Source organism: Danaus plexippus, assembly GCF_018135715.1.
Source record: "Danaus plexippus chromosome 18 unlocalized genomic scaffold, MEX_DaPlex mxdp_20, whole genome shotgun sequence".
Classification (NCBI taxonomy): Eukaryota; Metazoa; Arthropoda; class Insecta; order Lepidoptera; family Nymphalidae; genus Danaus; species Danaus plexippus.
In genome coordinates this window covers 4,409,950-4,433,289 of record NW_026869853.1, presented here as the reverse complement: position 1 = coordinate 4,433,289, position 23,340 = coordinate 4,409,950, and the positions used below count along the sequence as shown (strand labels likewise).

The following is a 23,340-nucleotide window of genomic DNA, read 5'->3' as shown; positions in this document are numbered from 1 at the left end:
AAGCATAAAAGAGCTCTTTCCGAATTAGTTTCAGCTCTGTCGAGTCATTAATAGTCGGAGTTAATTGGTTTTTAAATCTGGATTATGCAGCTTGCCGTAACATTCCAATCATTTTAACCTATTATTTAGTTAGGTAAGAACGAAAAATAAACATAATAATTATAAAATTATAAATACATGCCAAGTGTATGCCATTTTCTAAGCTAAAAGCCACTACCTTAGATTATGTGCAGTTAGTTTTGTAAGTTTATAGTGGTGTGTTAGAATTTACCCCCTACAGACTCCGGATTTCCAAGGTTGACGTAAAACAGGACGTCTTTCTCGTAGCTATCCTCTTCTATTATATGGAGTGGAATAAATTTCCTGAAACAATAAAATACTTTTATTAATTAACAAAAAAAAAATCAATGTTTTAAGTTTTGTCTAATAATAACAATTTTTATTTTAATTAGTGCTTCGTATAAGCATAAATGACGCACACTGCATAAATTGTATTAAAGGATTCTATGAATATCGGTTTTTAAGGCTACATGCCTATGTTTGTACATAGGCATGTATATAGGCAATATACTTATATTTCAAGGTTTGCAAATCGGATTGTTAATTAATGTGTGTCAAGCCTTTACTGATAATATCTTTGTACGTCAATGTATGAAAATAAGTCGATAGGAACATACGTCATTCTACTAACATACGTCACCAAAAGAAAAAAAATCATCCCGTGAAATATTTTGAAATGTATTCTGTAATGTTATTTAAATGAAATATGTAAACGCAATACGTTGTAAAAATGTAAATGAAATCTCGCGTATATGTTAATATTATCACCTAATTTATCTAAGTACTCTTATGAAAATAAATCTTATAGCTCTTCATAAATAATAAATTTATATGAACATAGCTGTTTATTCAACGAAATAAAGAAACATTTTGCAATTATAATGCTACGGGGGATTAAAGCAGAATTGCTAAAGCAACCTCTACCGAGATAGCTGATATTACCCCCCATATCGCTTCCTTTGGATATATGGAATACAACTCACGTTTCTCAGTGTAAATTGTAATAAACTTTGTACGTACCATTTTGTTTTATTTTAATTTTATTGGTTGTACTTACGTCCTTTTTATATAGAGTAACATGTTGTCGCAATAAAATATACTCAACACACTACTTACCTAGTATGTGTGTTTTATTATTATAAAAAATATAAAAGTATTATTTCTCCCGTTTTAATGGCGGAATCTTAATAATAAATCTCATTATTCTAACTAAATTACTTTTCCTTGCACAGCGACAAAGCTTTGAAGCGTAAATCCCTGATATACCTACCATTAATCTTTGTGATCGCTGCCTAATCTTTCGTTATATAAGAGCTGCGACTGATAAATCGCTCATAAAATGTCAGCAGTTACCCTGGGGTAATCTATATATATGTCGAAATTTATAAAAGGAGTTCACTTTGGACCTATGCCTTGTGATGTCAGCGGATTCCTGCTTTCTTCATTCCTTCACCAGTTGGACTGTGACCTTACTTTTATTGAAAAATAAGAAATATCTTCCACTTAGTTACTAATGCCCCAGGTATACTGTATGTATAAATAATAATAAGTAAAGTAAAAACATAAGCGAGTTTTATATTTAATTTGACGATTTCGTTAGATTTGGATGAAAAAGAAATATTTCCGATTTGTCATTGAAAATTCTCTTAGTAAATATATAAGAATAAATATTATTTCATTTTAATATATTTAATATATATATTTTTTTGTTATGTTTATATCATATTATTTGAAAATTATTTCATAACTATGTATTTGTACGTCTAGTTCAGCTTTGATCGAAACGAACCTGAACCAACCACTTATGCATCAGTAATGCTATCGATCCTGACCGTTCTAGTTTGTTTGGCCTTCGATAGTGTTAAAACCGATTTTTCATGGAAAATAAGTTTTTCTATAAGTGTATTTAAAATAAATTTTATTGTTTTAATAATATAATATTCGTAGTAAATCTAAAATTTATCAGAGTTCTAGTATAATACTACTAGGGATTGATTAAAAAAATATATATATAGATTTTTTTTCTACGATTAATATTAATTCATTGACTTCAATCGAGAAGACAGTAAAATTCAAAGACTTATTACAAAGCTTTTAAGAAAATACATCTGTATATACAATCAAAATGAGATCAGCTGTTTCATTTAAGTTACATAGTTTAAAATTGTTTGTTCTAAATTAAACGTATTGACTTTATCTGTTTATAAGAACACAGCGCCTTTGTCACAGCACCTTTGTTTTATCTTACTGTCTTAAATTTTTCCAACTTAATTTGCAAATAATCTTTACTCAACTTACTTGCTTATTATGAAATTAATCGTGGAAAAGTATATATTATCCTTTAATAGCGTATTTGTATCAGATCTCTCCTCACGTTTTTAGAAACGAAATCTTAAAGGTGCTTTTGGCAAAGTAATTAATAGTCCATTACAAATAGCATAAAATCTTTAACTAGTCAAATAAAATACTTCTTAATTTATATTTCTGATCAAATTTTCCAATTTTTTTTAAGAATTTTAGATTTTTCTCGATTTTATAGTATTCTATAAATAAATTTATGAATTAGAAAAATAAAATGAGAGACATTTTTAAACGTAGGGTACTTTAAAAAAAATCTAAGAATTGTTAATGTGCAACTACAGTGTGTTCTTGAAGTGCAGTGTTATGTAATATTTCTTTGCCTTATTTCGACAAAATATTAAAAAAAATCAATATTAAGAGCAATTGCGTTTTATTAACAGACATAATTTTACACCGAGCTTATGAAAATATATAAGCTAGGTTTTATGTAGGTTGGAAAATATACTTAAAACAGTACGAGAGAGCAGAACGATCCAATTAAACTAATAAGATAATTTGATTGTATTATTATAAGGCTTTGTCTTCGTTTATTTGTACATGGGACTGCGATAATATTACGGCGATATAAAAATACGGTCTGTTTCAGGTGCGGCCAAATATTATAACAACGTAATAATAAACGTAAATGTTGCAATACTACAAAAGTATGGAGAAGATAAGTTTAAAGTGTTGTGTACGAACACTTCAAACGATTTATTTTTTACATAAAATTGATTTAATAAATTTAAATTTTTTATAATATCAATGCTGTCGATTTTCAAAACAAACAAAATTTCTGAAAAAAGAAAAAAAAATCGATTTTTTTTTCTTTTTTAAAAAAAAATTATATATATATTGAAAGTTTATATGTTTTTATTTCTATATTCATCCCCAAAAAATTTTTATGTTTACGAATTATTAATCATACATTAATTATCAAATATTTATATCGAATATTAAACAGACTGGCGATTGATTTTACACGTTGTGATAGGACTCCACAGTAAATAATATAAAGTTATTTAAATAATTTAATGGAGGCTTGATGTGGTTGGAAATCAAATTTAATATTGATGTATAGTTTTTTGTGTTACTTGAAATTAATCGATTATGTTATATATATATTTTTATTAATTGCATCAATTCGTTGAAAATATAACAAATAAAATATTGTATTGTATTTATAGGAACTAATTTCATACTGATCTTCTGACGATAAGAGTCCTTTATCAACTTCAAATTATTGTTGGTAGCTCGTGAAATTTTGTCTTTCTATGATTGTCGGTTAACTCATGAGTTATTATTTAAACAAAATTTTTATTATTTTTAGTTTTTAGTCACTTTAATTTCATATTCCGTTTTATATAAATTTAAGAGCTTAAAAGTATTATGATAATGCTGGTCGTTTTATGTGCGTAATGTTATCAAAATTAAATTCTCTTTTGTTTTTAAATTAAAAATTATATGAATATAATTTGTAGCATATATATGTATAAATGCTTATATCGTTTATGATACGCTTAAAATTAATACGGCTTGAACTCGTCAGCAAACACAATTACAGGGCTTACATAATTTTACTGCCATATATTGAATTGACGTGATGAAGTGTTTTCGGATATAAATTGTGATTTTCATTCACTGATAAATATTTACCCATAAGGCTTGTTAACAACCAGATGTTCCGTCTGATGATGACGATGACGTTTATCTCCCAGGTTTCCTACAGTGTAGTCATTGCCTTAAACACTTTTAAGTAAGGGTAGATAATAAAACGTAGGTTATTGATTGAGAAATAGGAAAAGCTTTCTTTGTAGTGCGATCATACAGTATTCTGCTAAGCTTACTGAACATTTTTTTTATCATTTCTATTGAGATTACACTGGTTGATATAGAAGAAGTAGATAGATAGATAGAAATAGAAGCCCCTTCCAGTGACCAATCCATTTCCCTTTCTAAAAATTTCTCCTTACCTATTTATAAGGTTTCATGTTTATGTGTGTGAGAAAGTTTTAAGGTTTGCCATTATTTTTTTTTTGGCAAAACAAAGTATATTGCTATAAATCATTAGGATATTTTAAAACGCAAATGAAAGAACCCTTTATAACTGAACAACAAGAGCTATTTAGAATTTGTATAGCGTTGTCGAGGCTTATTATATAAATGTGACCGCTATCACCTCGACCACTCCCGAGAATTATTCAACTCGTGATGTGTTAGGGAATCCGCCTAAAAGTCGTAACTTCTACGCTCGCTCGGAACATATTTATATCAAGTTGTATCAAAGCCGGCCGTTTGTTTCTCTGTATTTTAGAATTCACACACATTCGTTAGGGCGTAGTCGAGCTGTTTGTCACGAAAACAAATTTGCTCACACAGAAACATTAATTTGTTCTCATAAAAATATAATTGAGCGTCAAGTAGACTTAACCAGATTAAGTTTTCAGTTCAAACATGGTTATAATTAGATTTGATTTCATTAAACTGAGAAAAAGACTGAATTAATAATATACATTTTTTAATAAATTTTGGTATATAAGTAAGGCGAACACTGAAAGCCTTTTATGATATTTTTGTAACGAAGCCGAATATGATAGTGTAGTAAAGAATGGTTTTAAAAGAAACCTTTTGAGACGGCTACAGCGGATGATTTGATATTTTTTATTCAGGACTTCTAATATCTATAGCTGAAGGTTATCATAAGATATTAAGGCCTTGTATTCTAAATTTTTCTCAATATAATGTTTGAAAGCCAAACCCTCTTTTTGTGAAGGGGTATGTGGTACGTAGATAAATATCTTTTTGAACCTTTTAAGCTTGCTGTATAAATATGAAAGGTTGACCGATACATAATATGTATGGACGATTTATTATTCGTTAAATGATTTAAATCTTAACATCTGACATCACAAGAGCGCATTAAATAAATAAAATACGTTTTGGTAATTATATCTCAATCGTGGGAAGCAGCAATATATTTTTTAATTTTCGCCTTTATCTGACTTAAACTATTGCCACAAACAGTTTTAAACGAAATTTTATTTTAATTAAAAATTATCAAAGTAAATTTTAGTCTTGTAATTGGGCGCTTTGCAGCTACGGAATCAAGCGAGCGTTCTCGTCGTTTGATTAAAATACTCTGACAAGGTTTAATCTTCGTGTCAGCGAAATTGTACATTACGGAATAGATATATGTATTCATATATTTTTTATATATTTAAGTATATTATTTTGATTGATGATTTCTAAATTTAAGTTCTCAAACTAACAGTACACCTCGTATTTGGGCTGTTAAAGTTTTTAATTTTACATTTAAGTTATATGTGTTATGAAAAAACAATATTTTCAAATATAGCTATCAGTATTAATAAGGTCAAAAATTAAGTTTTTAAGGCTTCATCAGTGGATAGATTTTTGCTTAACCCACACCGTGCCAGGAATTTTTCTCTTTTTATCCCTATATCAAATTTTTTATTTCGTTTCAGCGATGTTAATCTAAATATTTCAAATACAATCTGAATAAGGAAAATCTTGAATACAATATCCATCGACACGACCTTACTTGTATCCGTAATCCTCATTCCAATTTGATTTAAAGTCAATTTTTTTTTCTGTCTTTTCAATTTTATTTCAAATTAAATAATCTTCATTAACATTTGCGAACTCGGAACCGAACACGTGTATCGTCTTAAGGGTATGTCTCTGGTAAAATGTTGATGAACCCTTACTAATGTGCCTTTACACTATCAATTATGATCACGTAACTGGGGTACGACGTCACTATTACAAATGTTACGTAACCCGATTACCCGTGTACTATTTATTACGTCATAATAGCCAATTGACAGTCAGCCAATTGACATTGAATTAACATAATCATATTAATATTCAAATATAATTAATTATAGTTACATTTTATGAATAACAATATATTTGTTTAATAAAATTTATCGTTTCCTATAGAGTTGTGATCGTAATTAAAACTAGAAGTTTATAAAACATACGTATGGGTAATATATTATACTAGCTAATAGTGACATATATTTAATACTTTTATAAATAGTAACTAATGTTCCGTGTCATAAGTGCCAATTAATTTTACCGAACCGCGTTCTTAGAAAATGTTTTCGTTATATTTTGAAGACCTTTTAAATTCGGTCGTCGTAATTTCCTAAACACCGTTTAAAACATTAATGAATGAATTCTGAATAAACCGATTTATATTCGAAAGATTTGATTTTCATTATATACTTAAATTAATTATCTTTATAATACGATATACTTGAAGTTAATGCTGATAGGATTTTTATAGAAATAAGATATTATTAAGTAAAATAAACAAGTCAATTAAGTAAATTATTTTGATGGCGTGTTTTGTTTTAGCTTTACTTTCATTTCTTTGAATAAATAATAATTAATAATGAATAACTACGACACAATGTTCCTCATGTTCGATTACTGATGAAAATACGTCATGAATTCTATATGCCAATTTGCCGTAAGATAATACCAGAACAATAAAGTCTATTTTAGATACAGATATCGGACGTGTCGCCAAAAAGACACATTAAATATTTATAGAAAGTAAATTATTAAAATATACTTATTTTCCGAGTTAATTTCACACGACATGTAAGATTAATACAATATGTTAACCTGATGTGAGCGTTGTTGTATATCAAATATCATAAATTACTTTCCGCTGGATCAAGTGGACACAATGCTTTAGAAATATTCTCATGTTCTTTTGTTAGGACGTCTACTTTGTCATAAAAGACTTTAAAAGAGTTTGAGGTGGAATGAATTTTTTAATAGAATATTCTGTTTTATAAATTATGTAGCAGTCATAAGGCAATATACTTTCGTAATAAGAAAAAAAATGTATTTCAATAATTACAATAAATAAACAAGATCATTTGATTAGCTTTAGTAACTAAATTGAATTACGAAGCTCTGAGTAATGTTTGAAGGACGAATCCGATATCTAAGTTTAAATATATGATTAATTGCTAACCTTATTCGGTCGGTTAACCTATAAACATGTTATATAAATAAAAAAAAATGTTATACTATAATGTAAGTGACGAAAGTAGCTCATTTCGTTAATGGTTGACTTGTATGAAATGTTTTTGTATTTACTTTAATATACTGCCAGAGTAGTAAATAGGTAACTTCTTATTTAAAATTCTAAAGAGCAGCAACAAAAGTCAGGGTGTATACGTGTATTATATAATTTCATCTATATCTGTGGATTCCACAAGATAAAAATGATTCGAATATAACTATAGTATTCAGTAACTCTTTTATTGAAGTATGTTCGTTTTGTGGACATTTTACCTTCCGTCTCTATGTGACTCAGGATTATTTATGTACCAGTCATTGCGAACCAGACGCCCGGAAATTAGGTACTCACTGGAAGGAAATCACAAAATATAATCTCATCAGCATGTCCTTTTAAATCTGCAAACGTGCTAAATTTACCTCCAGGTACTGTTACGCTTTGATTTACATTTCTGTTTTTGAGTGAAGTTGAACTTATTGTTTTTCACCTCCTACGTAATTGGAATTATGAAAAAATCTTGTTTGTTATATTTGAATTAATTGTGTAAATAATTTTAGTAACATCTTGAGTAAACTATATTCATTAATAACATGGTTGCAGTGAATCAAAGATAACTAATAGCTTCAGCTATTGGAAGCTTCTCTTAATAAAATTAATGGCTCAGGTTGTCTGTATCCATAAAATAGAAGTTCCGTCCATCCTTTAGTAGAAAGATATCGTAAGTCAGACGTTGAACTAAGAATTTAGACGAGTTTAAAACGAGTTTAAATTCTAGATATCAATTACTTTAATTAAGTCTTTTAAGCTACGTTCAATTAAAAAAGTGGAAACTGTATTTTTCAGAATAGTTTGTTAGGTGCAAAAAAATGTTACAATAAAATAATATTTAGATATAAAATGGTGAAGTGATAACTGAAAATATCTAAGTAAAGCAATAATTTCAATTCTATATACAAAAATGACGTATGGTTTTTAGAAATACATTAAATAAGGTTGCATAAGATTGTAAGAGATATTTCCTTTCTATCTGCCAAATTAGAAAAGACTTGATTCATGTAAATATTAGTAGACGTTACATAGCTTGGCATCTTCAGTTACTTGTATAGCCACTAATTTGCTATCGCGTATATAGAGCTACAGTGATTATAGAAATTTAAACTCATTAGTTGATTAATCGATAAAAATAATAATTATTATTTATGTGAAAGATGGCAAACGAGCAGACGGCCTACTCGGGGGACAGTAGTCACGGTCGCCCATGGACATCCGCAACGTCTCTGTTGCGGATGCGTTGCCAACTTTGGCTGTTTAGGAAGATGCAGGGGTGGGAGTAAGGAAATGACAGGAAAGGGTGGGAACAGGGAAATGGCAAACAGCTTTTTCACTCATAGGACAAAACGCAGCCATTTAAGACCACTTCACGCTGATCTTCTTTGAGAGGGTGGCACTTTCCCGGTCGAGCCATGTTCGAACTGTAGTTACTTGACCACAGCTAGGCTCTACCACGAACTAGTACCTACTAGCACTCTACCATCGATTTAGGATTTTGTGGAATTACTTTTGTTTTGCTATCTGTTAAATCCTTTAAATATGTATATCAATAGAATATTAGAAGACAATTCATTATCCCATTTGATGATTTCACATCACTGAGCTAAGCTACAAAGGTTAAATTTAGGTTTCACAAAATTTGAAAAATAATATTTAGAATTATCAAAGAAGATTGTTTAGTATGCGCGCACAGTTACCTGGCTTAACTCAAATGTTACATACGTTTTCCTTGGGAGAAACACATTTTGGCATGAATAGTTTACCTCAACCGAAGTTAAACCAGGATCATACAAAATACTCATGGCCAATCCTCCCTCTTCTCCCCCATGTGAACGCGTAGCATTATAATGTACCCTTCCTTGTTGGAGCTTGTGTTTATCTCAGATCTTTTTCGTTCCTATTTACGGTTTTGTACTCTCATTTCAAACTAAAATAATTTATCATTCGCGGTAATTCCCGATCACTTAGTAACGCTCAACAAAACTTTTACATATTCTCATGTCAGAAACGCTGTGGTAATTCTTCTACCCCTACCTTAACTTGTTACTTTTCCTCAGTCGACTTGTCTATCTGTCTGTTCATCTCAAATTTTATGAAAAATACTACTATGTTTTATCGGGTATAAAAAATGCAATATAGATTAAACTTGGATCACATGTATTTTATCACTAAGCCCGCATTCAATAATTAACTGATTTTGCAAACGTGTCGATGAATTGGGGTATCTGTATTAAATGTAATGTATAAATATTAGGAAAGAATCATTCGATTAAAGTTTATGGCTTTAAACAATTTTTTGCTCCAGATCAAGGCACATTAAGCTTTTCCATTTACAAATAAAAAATATGAAACTACGACCCAGAAGGTAAAATAAATCGTTTTATCGATAAAATTATCTCCAAACCACTGCAATTTCAGACACAGTCAGTTCCAAATAAAATGCGGACCATTTTCTTCTCTTGATTGTAAGTCCTTTGTTCTTTGCAGCTGAATCGTCTGCTACACTTCGTATACTGCTCTCTGAATCGATTTTCTAGTTTATATAATCGGTTTATTAGTGATTATAATATTATAAGCGGTTTTTTAATTTTAATTTAATCATTTATTTGGTGCTTCTGAATTTATTTTTGATTACCATATTTAATTTTAACTTTAGGATGCATTAATGTTTTTATGTCGATGAAATTTTATGAAAATTGTTCTTGTATCCAATTTGTTTGCAAACTGTTGTAAAGGAAAATATATTTATAACTTGGCATCGGCTGACCTATATGTTCATCCTTTGATCGGGATCTTCCAAAATATTTTTGATGATTTATGTAGATCTCAAGTTTTAGTATTATTTTAAAAATAACACAACTATGCAAGTTTACATTTTAGGAAAATAAGTAAGTACAAAAATATGGAAGTCATTGCTGATGATTTGTTTTTTTTTTTTTAACTTATAATTATCTTTATCTAAATAATATTGCGATGTTATAAATTAGCTATATTATTCCCGAGACTTATTTAATTTTTTTAAACGATTTTCAGCTATATATTTTTATGCCTCATTTGAATCATCTCACTTTATAAGACTTCAAGATTAATCGGAGATACAGTCACAGAAAATATTAAAAAATACTCAATACATATTTCGCAATAAAATTATTTGATTTAATGTTTCTAAACAAATAAATGTTTTCATTTTATTTAAACATGCTTACACATATTTAAAAACTTCTATATATACTACTTATAAAGTATCATAACATACAATTTTATCGTCACCGTATTTCAAAGGAAATTTCAAAAGGCTCAGGTGTGACTAGAACGAATACATTATATTTTAGTGGTCGCGGGGTACACAACTCCGTACATATATTTTACTTCGTTCGACACCTCAGCGTCTAAATGGTTTAAAATAATCCTATTTTATTTATTATAATGTTTTTTAAGAGATAATGGTTTTATATATGAAAAATGTGTGATAATTATAATCGCAAATACGTTCCAGTTGACCTAATAATGTTTAAAGCTTATTTGTTTAGCATTAAATCGATTGCCCAGTTGAAATGATTCAACCGTAATGTATATGAGGGTTTTGATAATAAACATGAAATTTCGGATGAAAATTATTTTAAGTATTTGTAAACTTTTGACCAATTTTGTTCTTATGTTCAAGTATGCACTAAATATGGTAAAGCTGGTCACAAATAAAACACAAAAGTAGAACGTGTGAAAAAATACTTAGTTACATAAAATTAAATAACACAGTTTTCTCTTACATCTTCTCGTGAGTTTGTTCTCTCGCTCTAAAAAATTTAATTAAAATGACCGAACCGTATGAGCACACCCCTCTCACATGTTACATTTTGTGGCATCTCTGGTCTGATATTAAAGTGGCTAATTAGAGTGTAAAAACTTTTTCGACTATTTCATATTTCGTAGTCAAGGGATATTAAAAAGAAACTCAGGTTCTTTTCAGACATTAAGGTCATTGAAAACAGGATAGAAGCTAATTAAAAACAAAACCTCATTTTATTATAAAACAAAAAGATTTAATTCATCATATTTAACATTTAAAGAGTCTTAATATACGAGTAGCGTACAAGTCTAAATTCCATTAATTTCACGCTGTGCATTCAATATGAAACACATTCGGTCTCCATTAATTCAAGTGTCGTAATTCTGTGCAATAAAAATGTTATGAAACTAATTACTCGTCAGATCGCCTTGACCTATATTAAGGCTTTCACGGAGCGTGGGGTTTAAGTGGTAAAGATATAGTATTTGAGCGATACCCTCGAGCACGCAGTGGGGTACTTCCATCCCGCTAATCTAAAACAAAGAGCGAAACGAGCTAACTCGAGGTGCTTTCGTAAGGTTACTTTTGTTATTTCCACTTCATTTAATAATATTTTTGCTTCATTGGTTTATTTTTCTCATCTGCTAATAGTATGCCATTAAATAGCCAGCAAAACATCTAACTAGTTGGAAGAGCTTTATCAGAAAATACTTCTAGCTTAAGTGTGTAAAAATATTGTATAGGATTTTCTTGGCTTTCTGTTAGAACGCGTAATGGCTTACCCTTTTCAAGTATTTGTATACTTAGCGAGCTATTTCTCAAGTGTGGTTCAACGGCGCTCGAAACCTGTTCGTTAGCATTTGGATTTATATACGATCTATATGACTTTCTCTGTTATAACTTAAACAAGATTAAATATTATTTAGAATTTTGTAAACTATTATTTTTAAATAAAATATATTACTTTACTTATTATCTTCTTATTTGGTAAATTATTTACTTTCATTTGGTAATTTTGAGTCTAAAATCTTTTTTCTCCTTTCATATTATTAGGCTTCAAAACTTTCACGTTACGGTATTTGTGTTTATGATACTTTATTTTTTTAATTTGTTATGGTGAAATAGTTTTGAACACGAACAAAAATTAAATGATTTGCAGACGGACCGATTTGGATGGAATTTGAAATGTTGATTGTTTAAAAAACACGCACACATAGAATAGCTTTTTAATCAGAAAGTCACATGGGATCTAAAACTATACGAAAATGCTGAAATATTTCCGAATTAAATACGGTTTTTGATTTGTCTCTCTATTTTTCTAAGCTGTCATCATCATGTCCTAATTTCTTTATCATAAATTAAGCCGTGGTATATCTCCTTTCAAACAAAAACGAGATACTGTAATATGTTTCTAAATTAAGGAGGAACCGCAAATAATGGACGAATAGAGAAACCACCTCTTTGATAATAATTAATAAATAAATGGGATAAACTTAAAAATGTATCTTAACCACAAAATTAGGAACGGCGAAGTTATGTTACCGATGAATTTTAAAATTTCTTAGTATTATTTTTTTTAAGACGAGTTTCAAAATGTACTACACTTCTCAACTTCCACCAAACAACATACAAAGTAATGAGCATGCGGTCTGTAAAACGTGTTTCATAGACAACAAAAGTTTGAAAACCATACGCTCGGGAGAAATTAATGTCAAAAATTTTGAACAAACGCCATATGTAATTAAAAAGTTAGTTTTAGACTTTATTACTACATAAGTAATGCAACGCAACCCTAATTAGTCTTATATTGTAGATGTTCCTCTACTAAGGGAACGATTTCCATCGATCTTTTGTGTGACAGAGTACTACTACCCACGGAGCTTTAATGCGAATTATATTTTGTTGGTCACAGCTAAGTTTCACCAACTGAAACCTCACCTAGGCCTACTATTTTAATCCTTTTATCCTTGTCCTTCCATTTGTAGGTTGTAATCATTTCTAAGGTGATAGTACAATTGGAACAGAAACCTCACTAAATATTAAGAAAAAAAACAAGTTACAACTACTTTTTTCTATTCCTTTGTCATAATTTTTTTTTAAGAATCACTGCTTTCGCTTTAATTCCTATAGCACTGTTATGATTGGAAATATTCACATATAATCTTCGTGAACACATGGGTATACACAATAAATTCTAAAAGCCATCGAAAGTAATAACGTGCAGCGTTCTAATTACTTTCGCCAATGTTTTGCGATTAATCACCTCTGCGAACACAACATTAATAAACAACAGTTTTTCCCAATACATTAGATTTAATGGGTTAAATTGTTTCTTTATGGTTTTATGTTCTTTACATCATGTAAATTGGTATCATTATCATCATCATCATCAGCCTATCAGAGCCCACTGCTGGGTAAAGGCCTCTTCTCACATGGAGAAGGTTAGAGCTTTAATCACCACGCTTGCTCTAGGCGGGTTGGCGATTTCGATCTTATAATTTGAAATTATAAGACCAGGTTTCCTCACGATGTTTTCTTTACCGTATGTCAGTGGTGTCTAAATACTCTTAGAAAGTACATATGACTCGGAAAAGATCACATTGGTACTTGCCAGGTTTCGAACCCGCGTATTTCATGTATGAAGGCGGGCCTTTAACCTCCAGGCCACCACGACAAATTGGTATATCTCTGTACAATTCTCAGGGATAAATAATATCTTGAAGTGTTTAAGATGGTTATAGTGACATTCCAATGAATATGGTAATCTGAAATGACCTGAAATTTTGTGCACGATTATATTTGTGATACAATGTCATTAGTTATTTTTATATTTTAGATTTGAAAAGGTGATTAAATAGTTTCTTCAAAGAAAATAAACAAATGTACACGCGTCCACTAACCCATTAATATGTCGGTTTAATGTAGATACGTTTAAAAATATATGTGTTATAGAGTGGTAATGTACGGAAATCATTCGGACTAAACCATTTCCCGAATATATTGCTGAACGCTAAAATTTCCCATCCATTATGAAACTCAGTCAATTGAATCATAACAATTGGATTTATTCCATTAATTTTTTTTATAATATGTGAATAAAACACAAAAATAGTAGTTTATATCAAAATCTTTAAAGTAAAATCGCTTTAGTTTGTAGGTTTAATTGAAAGATTCAAGGAAAGAGTCGTGGCATAATAAAATTGGTAGTTTAAAGACTAAAGGCAGGCTATTGGAATGAATACAGCACTGTGAGAGTGGGATTGACAACCCATTAAGCGGCAAACTCTTGGAGCTGAAAAACAAACACGAGATGTCCACTTCACGAGAAACAAGCATAAAACCAGCACAATGGAATAAAGCCTATTTTAAAATGACATGCATTGATTTTCTCGACCAAAAAGTGTTGTCTCCAAAATATCATTATTAATACTTCAGATAAGAAAAATTCCTGTAAATTCTTTCATTTAATTTAATTTTTACAAAACTTAACCATATTTTTTGGTCGTCAAAGATTGGATTTCAGCCAAAGACGATGATTTCATGTTAATCCGAAGATGATAATTTATTACCAAGTTAAGTAAAAGATTTTTAAGATTTTTGATTTTAAAGATTTAAAGGTTCTAAAATTTATGTTGTGATGCTAATTTTAGAACCTTTAAAATTTCTTATTACACATCGATGACTTGATGCAAGATACGAAATTTCTGTTCTACCACTAAATCAAGGATTTATTACTGTTATGAAAAATGTTGAATTAAAATCTGTTTTAAATGAATTCAAGTGGCTTTTTCTACTTTATCCCAGCAAGATATGTTATAATAAGAAAACAATGAAAAAGACGTTACCGGGAACACCTCCGAGACCGATTAAAAATTATATAGTCTTTACTAACTTTTCATAATTTCTTAATATCTCTGATGGTTTTAAAGTTCTAAGATATTTTAAGTCAAATAGAAATATCAAGTTAAATATTAATAGTAAAAGAATGAAATAATAATAGTAAAAACTACCAAATATTGGCTAAAATAATATAATACTAATGAAAAAAGCCCATTAAATCAAAGAAGAATGACAAATATTTCTTAATAATGAAAAATTAAAAATATATGTTTGAGATAATAATTTTGGGTAGAACAAAACATATCTATATTTATTTATTTAGTGTAGTGAAGTTATTTAATTGGGTCAGCGTAGAGACGAGGGTCTAGAAATACTAAAAGATTAGGTTTTTAAATGAAATCTTCGAAGAAGTAATACATTTCAAATAGAAAAATAATGAGTTTATAGATGAAAATTAAATGACGTGTACTAACTAAAGTCTTATACATTAAGGGAGTTCACAAACGACGAAAACGTTTTATTACCTTGTGAATTCTTGAAACCTGTTTAATATTTTTTGATTAGAAGAAAATTAGAAGTGAATCTAAATCAATAAAACTAAGTAGTTAAAATTAATGAAGAATATAATTGACGAAATGATGAGAGATATGTTTAGAAGTGTTGAGGTTTTAAACGCCGACGCAAAAACTGTTATAAGTCTCATCTGGATGGCTGTGTGTATGTTTTTGGCATCGTAGCTCTCAAACGGAACAAATTACGATGTCTTTTGTTTTCATTTCCTGCTGTCTTCTTGCGGTGGTTCTTAGCTGTGACTGGTTTATATCGTCCCAGAAGAGTAAGAGTATCAGCTCGTTTCTAGAATGACGTGAAACCTTTTCGCCTATGACTACTAGATGTAATGCTTCACGAATGAAAGGGTAATTGATAAATGACATTAAATAGTGGTTTGGGTTAAAAGAATGTCATTACAATTTTTTTAATCATTAAAGGTATATCGTCGGTTAATCACAGGGAAAATAATTTAAAATCGACCCGAGGAAAGATTTATGGCAAAAATGTGTAGGGAGATGACAAAAGACTTTTCACGAACAAATTAATCGTTTGATCCAAAAAGGTTAAGATTTTAGATCTAAGAGTTTCAGGAAATAGTGGAAAAGATTGATGAATGTGGATAAAGTGAAAGAGAATAAAGTAGCAAGGAACATCTACAGTCGTCGTCGTAGAAAACAGGTTAAGGGTTTACTAAAAAGAAATTATAGAATATAAATAAAACCTAATAAAAAATAAAATATTCTTCAATACGAGAAAAATTCGAACTCTCCAAGACATTATTATTTTTCGTAAGTAAGACGCCCAATTTTAAATTGGATGGACAGTCTTTACTTTTTCGTCTTCTGTTTAGAAACGCTGATACAAAAGAAAGCATAAATCATTTTAAGATTCATCTTTAAAACTCATATAAAAAGATCCGTATAATATATTAAAAAACGCGTAAATATTAAATTAAATAACATTAAGTTACAAGATAAAGACGTATTGGGAAAAATAGTACTTTGAAAGTTTTTCAACTTCAATTTTAAATGCATTAATAACTCGCCTTTACCACAGAGCAGATATAATTAATTGTGCTCTAAAAAGTTCAAAAGCTCTGTAAAGTCAATTATGCTTATTAATGATTTAATTAGTTTAAATAAATTAAATTTAAATTGAGGTTAATCCTGCGTTTAGTGCGAAAGTCGACCTGTTATTGAATTCGTATTTAATGTTTTCTAATTAAAAAGTCTATTCATTTTACAAGTAACATTACAGACCGGTAAAAGAGTTTTAAGTTTAATATTATAAAAATAAAAAAGTATCATCAATATATATAAATGAAAACAATAATTGTATTTCGTAATACGTATCAATAACAATGATACAGATCTCGCTAACCGCTCTGATCTAATTTGGCTCCTGCTATTAACAAAATATGAACAGTTAAGGCCTTCAAAATTACATTATATAAATCTATACAGATATATTTAATAATTTTGTTCTATGAGTGCATTGGAAGGTAATAAGCTGATCGTAACATTAACAATACAATAATAAAGTTAAGATATTAATGAAATAATGTTGTGTTGCGTGTATTAAGGTGGTCCTTGAGCGGTACATATTGCGTATCGGTTTATAAGATCCTAAAAAACTTTGTATACTGCAACGTAACAATAAATTATTAAATGAGATTTTTAAATAGCTTTTCAAACATAAATTATAAAACATTCGTTTTTAATGTAACACGCTTGCCTCCTATTTTCTGTTTCCATGGAGGGAAGTTTAAATAATTCATGTACAATATCTATATCTAAACAATATCATAATATGGAAATTTTTCAACTTTATTACACCTAAGTAATCCATCCATCCGTCGTATACTGAGAGTACATTTTCGTAAACAATAGGACATATATATTCATTGAATCAATAAAATGGTAATCCTTTCTTAAGGCACATTTATACATAAACAATACGGCCCATATGTGCTCACATTTCCGTATGTATAATTAACTTTTACAAGAGCATTTGTAATCTTATTTAATTAAAATAATACTCGCAATGGACATGAAGTGACAATTTAATTATTTATTACTTGTGCATACAAATATTGCTAAGGAATATATATTTTTAAGGCACGGTTACTTACTTTTCATAAATCAAAAATATCATTAGTAATCGAAATACTCACACACTTTATTCAAGTGATACAAAATTTACATAGACGTTCTAGTAATTTTAGACAAGAGCTAATAATAGTCGAGGTAAGCAATTTGATAAATAACAAGAATTACATAAAAAATGTGGACCAAATTTATAGTTGTGTAGTAGGTCACGTTGAGACATAAACTCTTTCACCTTAGAAACTGTTTAATATTAATGATTTGGAACAAGTAAGGAAAAAACGAAAAGTCCTTTAAAATAAGTTTTTACTTTTACAAAATAATCTCATCTTCTGGTTCTTAATTATCTTAATGTCTTTCATATTGGGAATCATTTAGTTTGTTTGAAATTATTAATTTGTAATTTACTCATTAGAATAAAATTATAAACGTAAGTATTGAACGCATTTCGAGATCTACTTCCATAGCAACGTAAAAGCTAGCAAAATAGTTATCTTACATATTCTTTACCGTCTATTTAAATTTTAGAATACAGTTGTTTTATGTGCAAAACTGAAATTTTCAATACTGAATACTTTTGTTGTAATACTGGGTAGGGTCACGCGATGTGGGGTCACGGTCATGACGTCACCACGGATATTCTATAGTCTCTAATGAGGCTCGACTAACGACTTTTCCTATTCTGGAATTATATTTTTCCAACATTCCATTCATTCATTATCAAGGTCAGTTTAAACAAAACCATTCTTGGCTATATGGGGCGATATGTCTTTTTAATATTCCGTAGTTATAATTAAGAGAAAGTGTTTCAAACAATTAGTTTGTTGCGTAAATGAACTGCTGTTTTATATTGTAAAGTAACTAATATGCATCATTAGATATTGAATTCTTCCTATGAAACAGCTCTACATCGGTATCTAACGATTGAAGTTTTAAATAATTTTATTACATTTCGATAGTTTTATAGTGTGTGTTAATTTGTGTGAGAAGAGAAGATTTATGGATCAATAAAATTTTTAGAAAGTATGAAGTTGTATAAAAATTCTTCCATTAAAGGAAAAGTTTACATGTTCTTTTCAATGAAACAGAAAGTGTAGAACATTTCAATGTACATTACATTACAATGTGCTATCTTAATAACATATTATAAGAGAAATTGTGATACGTTACTTATTTATATTCATACTCTTTTCAGTGTAGTCGTATTGTCAACAATATATTTCATATTAAAAGTATTTTTTTTTATTTTAATCTTTGCTACGATGCTGGAACCAAATACGTAACATAGTATTTAACTATCATTCATATACGCAAGTGTATTGAATACAAACAATTACTTTATTATAAAAATAAGTAATTGTTTTCTAGCTGTCAAATTAAGGCCTCGAACGAAAAACGTGTAGACCGCAAACCAATCGAAATAGTGAATGCCAGTACCATGAAAACTCGTTTGACTAATAGCTTTCCCTATTTCTTTTGTGAGATGGCAATTATTTAAACATATTTTATAGTCCATTTAATTTGCACGATACATTTTATTTTACAACACAAAACGTATGAAACTAAATTATAGCTAATAAAATGGTTCGTGGAGTGGACTTTAAAATAACTTCCCTACAAAGGGTTGTTAAAGGTTAAAACTAAAAAAAAAACATTGAATAATCTTCTATGGAATACAATATATTTGCTTTGAAGGATAGCAAAATTATTAAAAATCATATACAAATAAAAAATACATTCTTAAAGCGATAAAAAAATATCACATTATTTTATGCATGTTATGTGTTATGTGTTCTTAAAATTAATGGCAAATAATGGTATACGGAAACATTGATTAGATTCAAAACTATAAAAAAATGTGCTTCAAATAATCCGTCATGAATCTGAGAAGTAATGAGAAATCCACATAAAATTATTAAAATATATTTAACATAACCAACCACTTCTTTTAAATATAGTTGGTTGGTCTAAATGTGTAATTCATATTTAATACGACTGATGTGTTGAATAAATTTACAGTCTCGGTCATTATATTTACATAGTTCAAAAATCCATTCACCATTTAAATAGAATAGATGTGCGTCTAGCTCAATATTGGTGTGATGAAGAAGGCGTTGTCAAAAAAACTAAGATGAAAATAATGAATGTAAGATTAACTTGACGTTATTTAATTGATTTGAAAATACAAAAAAAAAAAATGGTGAAAGTAAATTATAGTTTGTCGCGAACTGATTGTTTTTCATAATAATTTAGAAATAGACAAAGAAAGAATGCCAATTATTCAAACGCGCACATTCGAAGCAGATTGATATACATTTATTTCCATTTAGTCTTGTTTCGTTATTTTTATACGTAAAAGATATCATTTTATTCATCCTTACTTAACATTCTGAAACATTTTAGTAACTACGATAATGAAGTTGAATTTATTATTCAAATTGCCTTCATTAATGATTGTTCGAAACGTAGTAGTTATACGGATTTTTTGTTAGAGACTTAGATAAATTTAACGGCACGTAAATAAAACCAGATTTTTGTCATATATTCTTCCTATTTAATATCTTTATGTGATGATAATATACATATAAAGGTGATACAAAACTAATATTAAAACTAAAATATTTAGTAACAATATGTCACATATATATTACTATATTTATAAATAATTGAGTTTGTTTCATCACTTAACAGTTCTGAATAAATTTTATAATAGCTGAGTTGTCCCGGAATTTGAAGCATTCGCTTCAGCTACAATATAGACGAGTGAGGTAAGACAAATGAATGAGAAATGATGACTTTAAGAGTCTAATTCTATATATTTCGTAGCAATAAAAATACTATTAAATATATATTTAGATTAATTACTATGAAATCTTGTTGGCTAACTTCCATATTGTAAATCTTATTGATTAAAAGTGCGCTCTTAATCATTGTTAACGTCTTTTGGCTTTCGTTATTAATTTTTGTTAGCAATAAATTCGTCAATTAAAAGTATCTGTGGAAACCTAATGAATATATAAATAAGTTGAATCATTGTTCTTAATAAAGTTTTCAGAGATTTATCTTAACGATAAATTTTGGACTGCAATAAAAATAACTGAAGAATTGTCGCTATAAAAAAAATCCAGGAAAAAACTTAAATAACAATTGTAAAACATTAAATAATTTCAATAAAAAGGTGTATAGTTTTATGAGGTAAGTAGAGTCTACAGTTTATTTAGAATCGTCTTGTAGCTGTCGTAAAGACATGAAACATAAATTTTGAACTGGCGTACAAAATCCTTGCCGTCGGTTTATACCGTAACAATGGATCAACGAACCACTGTTCAGTTCAAACGTCAGTTAAAATGTTTTGTACATGTGTGTGCAATAGATTTTAATGGCCATTTTGAGAATATGCACGAGCTTGTAATAGTACCGAGATTTAATCTCTACATAAATAATGTGAGTTCCAACTGTTCTTATTCACAAAGCATTGGGTAAATTTGTACCGCTGTTTATTTAAGCATAGGTTACAACTGATGCACTCATTATTAGACAATGTGAACTATGAGTATTTATTTAAAACTGACATTGTTTCTTTATCATATATAGTAATGCCACGCACAAATGGTTCGTTCACATAAATCTATGGAGCAAAATATATAGAATAATATCAATATCAAACAAGGTTAGATTTTTTTTTTTTTTGATGACGCAGGGAAACTCTTTGTACGAGCCATCTCACCGGCCCTGGTGGGACCGGAGAGGATGTGTGAGACTCGACCTGGGCAGGTCCCTATTCACTAAAACCAATGCGAAAGCCATCGGCTGCTATGTTGCTGCACCCCGGATCTGTCAGCGACAGGGTACTAGGTTAGATTTTAAAACAGCATATGTCTTATAATTTTTATTACATAAAGCTTCTATGAAATTTGCTATCATACGGCCACGTTCTAAATTGTAATTATATACATTTTCGTTTCGCTAATGAAATTTAATATATTTAGTAATGAACAGTATTAATAAGGTTTTTGTTTTATTTATTGGATGCTATAAAGATATTATTACCTCTAAATTTTCCTCGGAATTAACGAAATTATATTCTATATTTGTTTTCCGGGTAAGTTGATAGCCGAAATTTGGATCTAATATAATGCTTGGAACAGAAACCGCTCCCAGCCGTGCTCTTATAAATAATTTTAATTTGAAAACGGGAGGCTCTCGTCGAACAGCTTTCGTTTTATCGGCGAATCTAGCTATTACCGTGTCCATTATATAACCTTATTGTAATTTTTTATGCTCCAATCGTTAGAGACAAGGATATATATATATTTAGAAACAAGGTAAGAATTGACTTTTTAAAAAATAACATTCGATACAATTCCACCGCTAATTTATTAAATTTACACAAAAATAAAAACAATTCTAAATGAATAACTCTCAACTATCTTGATTTAAACTAATCGTTAAATGAAATCCGAATATAACACAATCGAAAGATTTAAACACACTTCTAAAATCTACTAACGACTAAACTATCACACCAACGCGCGTTACGAACGAAAAAGAGCCCTGATGTCCTCTGACAACTGCTTATATGTCGTTTGAGTCTCTCCTACCCTCTCATATTCCTACATTGATTGTCTCCTACCCTCTCATATTCCTACAATATATATATATATATATATATATAAAACAGTTTTCAAAATTTTATTTCAGTTTATATTTCGTATTAATGTTAAATAAACTTTATTTCGGATGCGGATGACAGTGGCATGTTCTGGAGAGATGGATGGGGAATTTCTTTTTTGCTCTAGTTTTGTATGAAAGCTTTTAAAAATATGACTACTACAGCAATTTTATAGTTCAAAAACTCAAAAGATACTATTGAAGATCGAAATTTTGAATAGAAATAGTTTAAAATATTAATGTCATTAGTGTCATTTGCCCATAACCTTTAAAGACAAATAACGTGTATATGAGAATTTATCCAAGTAAACTTAAGTCTCTAAAGTTTTAGACGTAGTAACTAAAAGTCGGTTAAATAATGTGACTGCTTAAGTCTGAAACAATTCAACTAATTTAAACAGAGAACCCATGGCATTGTTTAAAACCTTTTCTATTCGAATTGAATTTACGAAATATCTATAAATATATCATTGAAATTTAAATGAAAATACGTAAAAAGTTATACCAAGTTATTCTTCTGTGTGCTTGACAAAGAATCAAACGACAAAACCTTAAAACGCTTAAAATCGCTGTCAACATTTATTTGATACTTGCTTTTCTAAAAAAAATCTATTAAGAAACTTGCATTCTTAAACAGAAACACACAAATTAAGATCAGCAAAAAAATAATCTCATAATACTATTAACAAAGTCTGAGCTCCATTTCGTTCCTAATCAATGGAAGTTTGAATTTAATAATTTCCTCCGAGGCTGGCTGGAAAATTAACTTTTCTTGGTGATAAACGAAGCTCAGTCTATGTCTTATGAATATTACGATATAATTGTTTTAAAAATTATATCTACATTAATAAGTAGCACAACTTTAATCGTGC

General features: G+C 29.1%; 1 protein-coding gene across 1 annotated transcript in view; it reads right to left on the bottom strand.

Annotated features, from left to right (window-relative positions):
- LOC116772848 (sodium/calcium exchanger 1) overlaps nt 1-23,340 on the bottom strand; it is a 54,278-nt gene that overhangs the window by 9,381 nt on the left and 21,557 nt on the right. Inside the window, exon 2 of the mRNA XM_032665131.2 lies at nt 272-363. Within this exon, the coding sequence (XP_032521022.1) occupies nt 272-363 (92 nt within the window). The remainder of the gene's footprint in view (nt 1-271; nt 364-23,340) is intronic.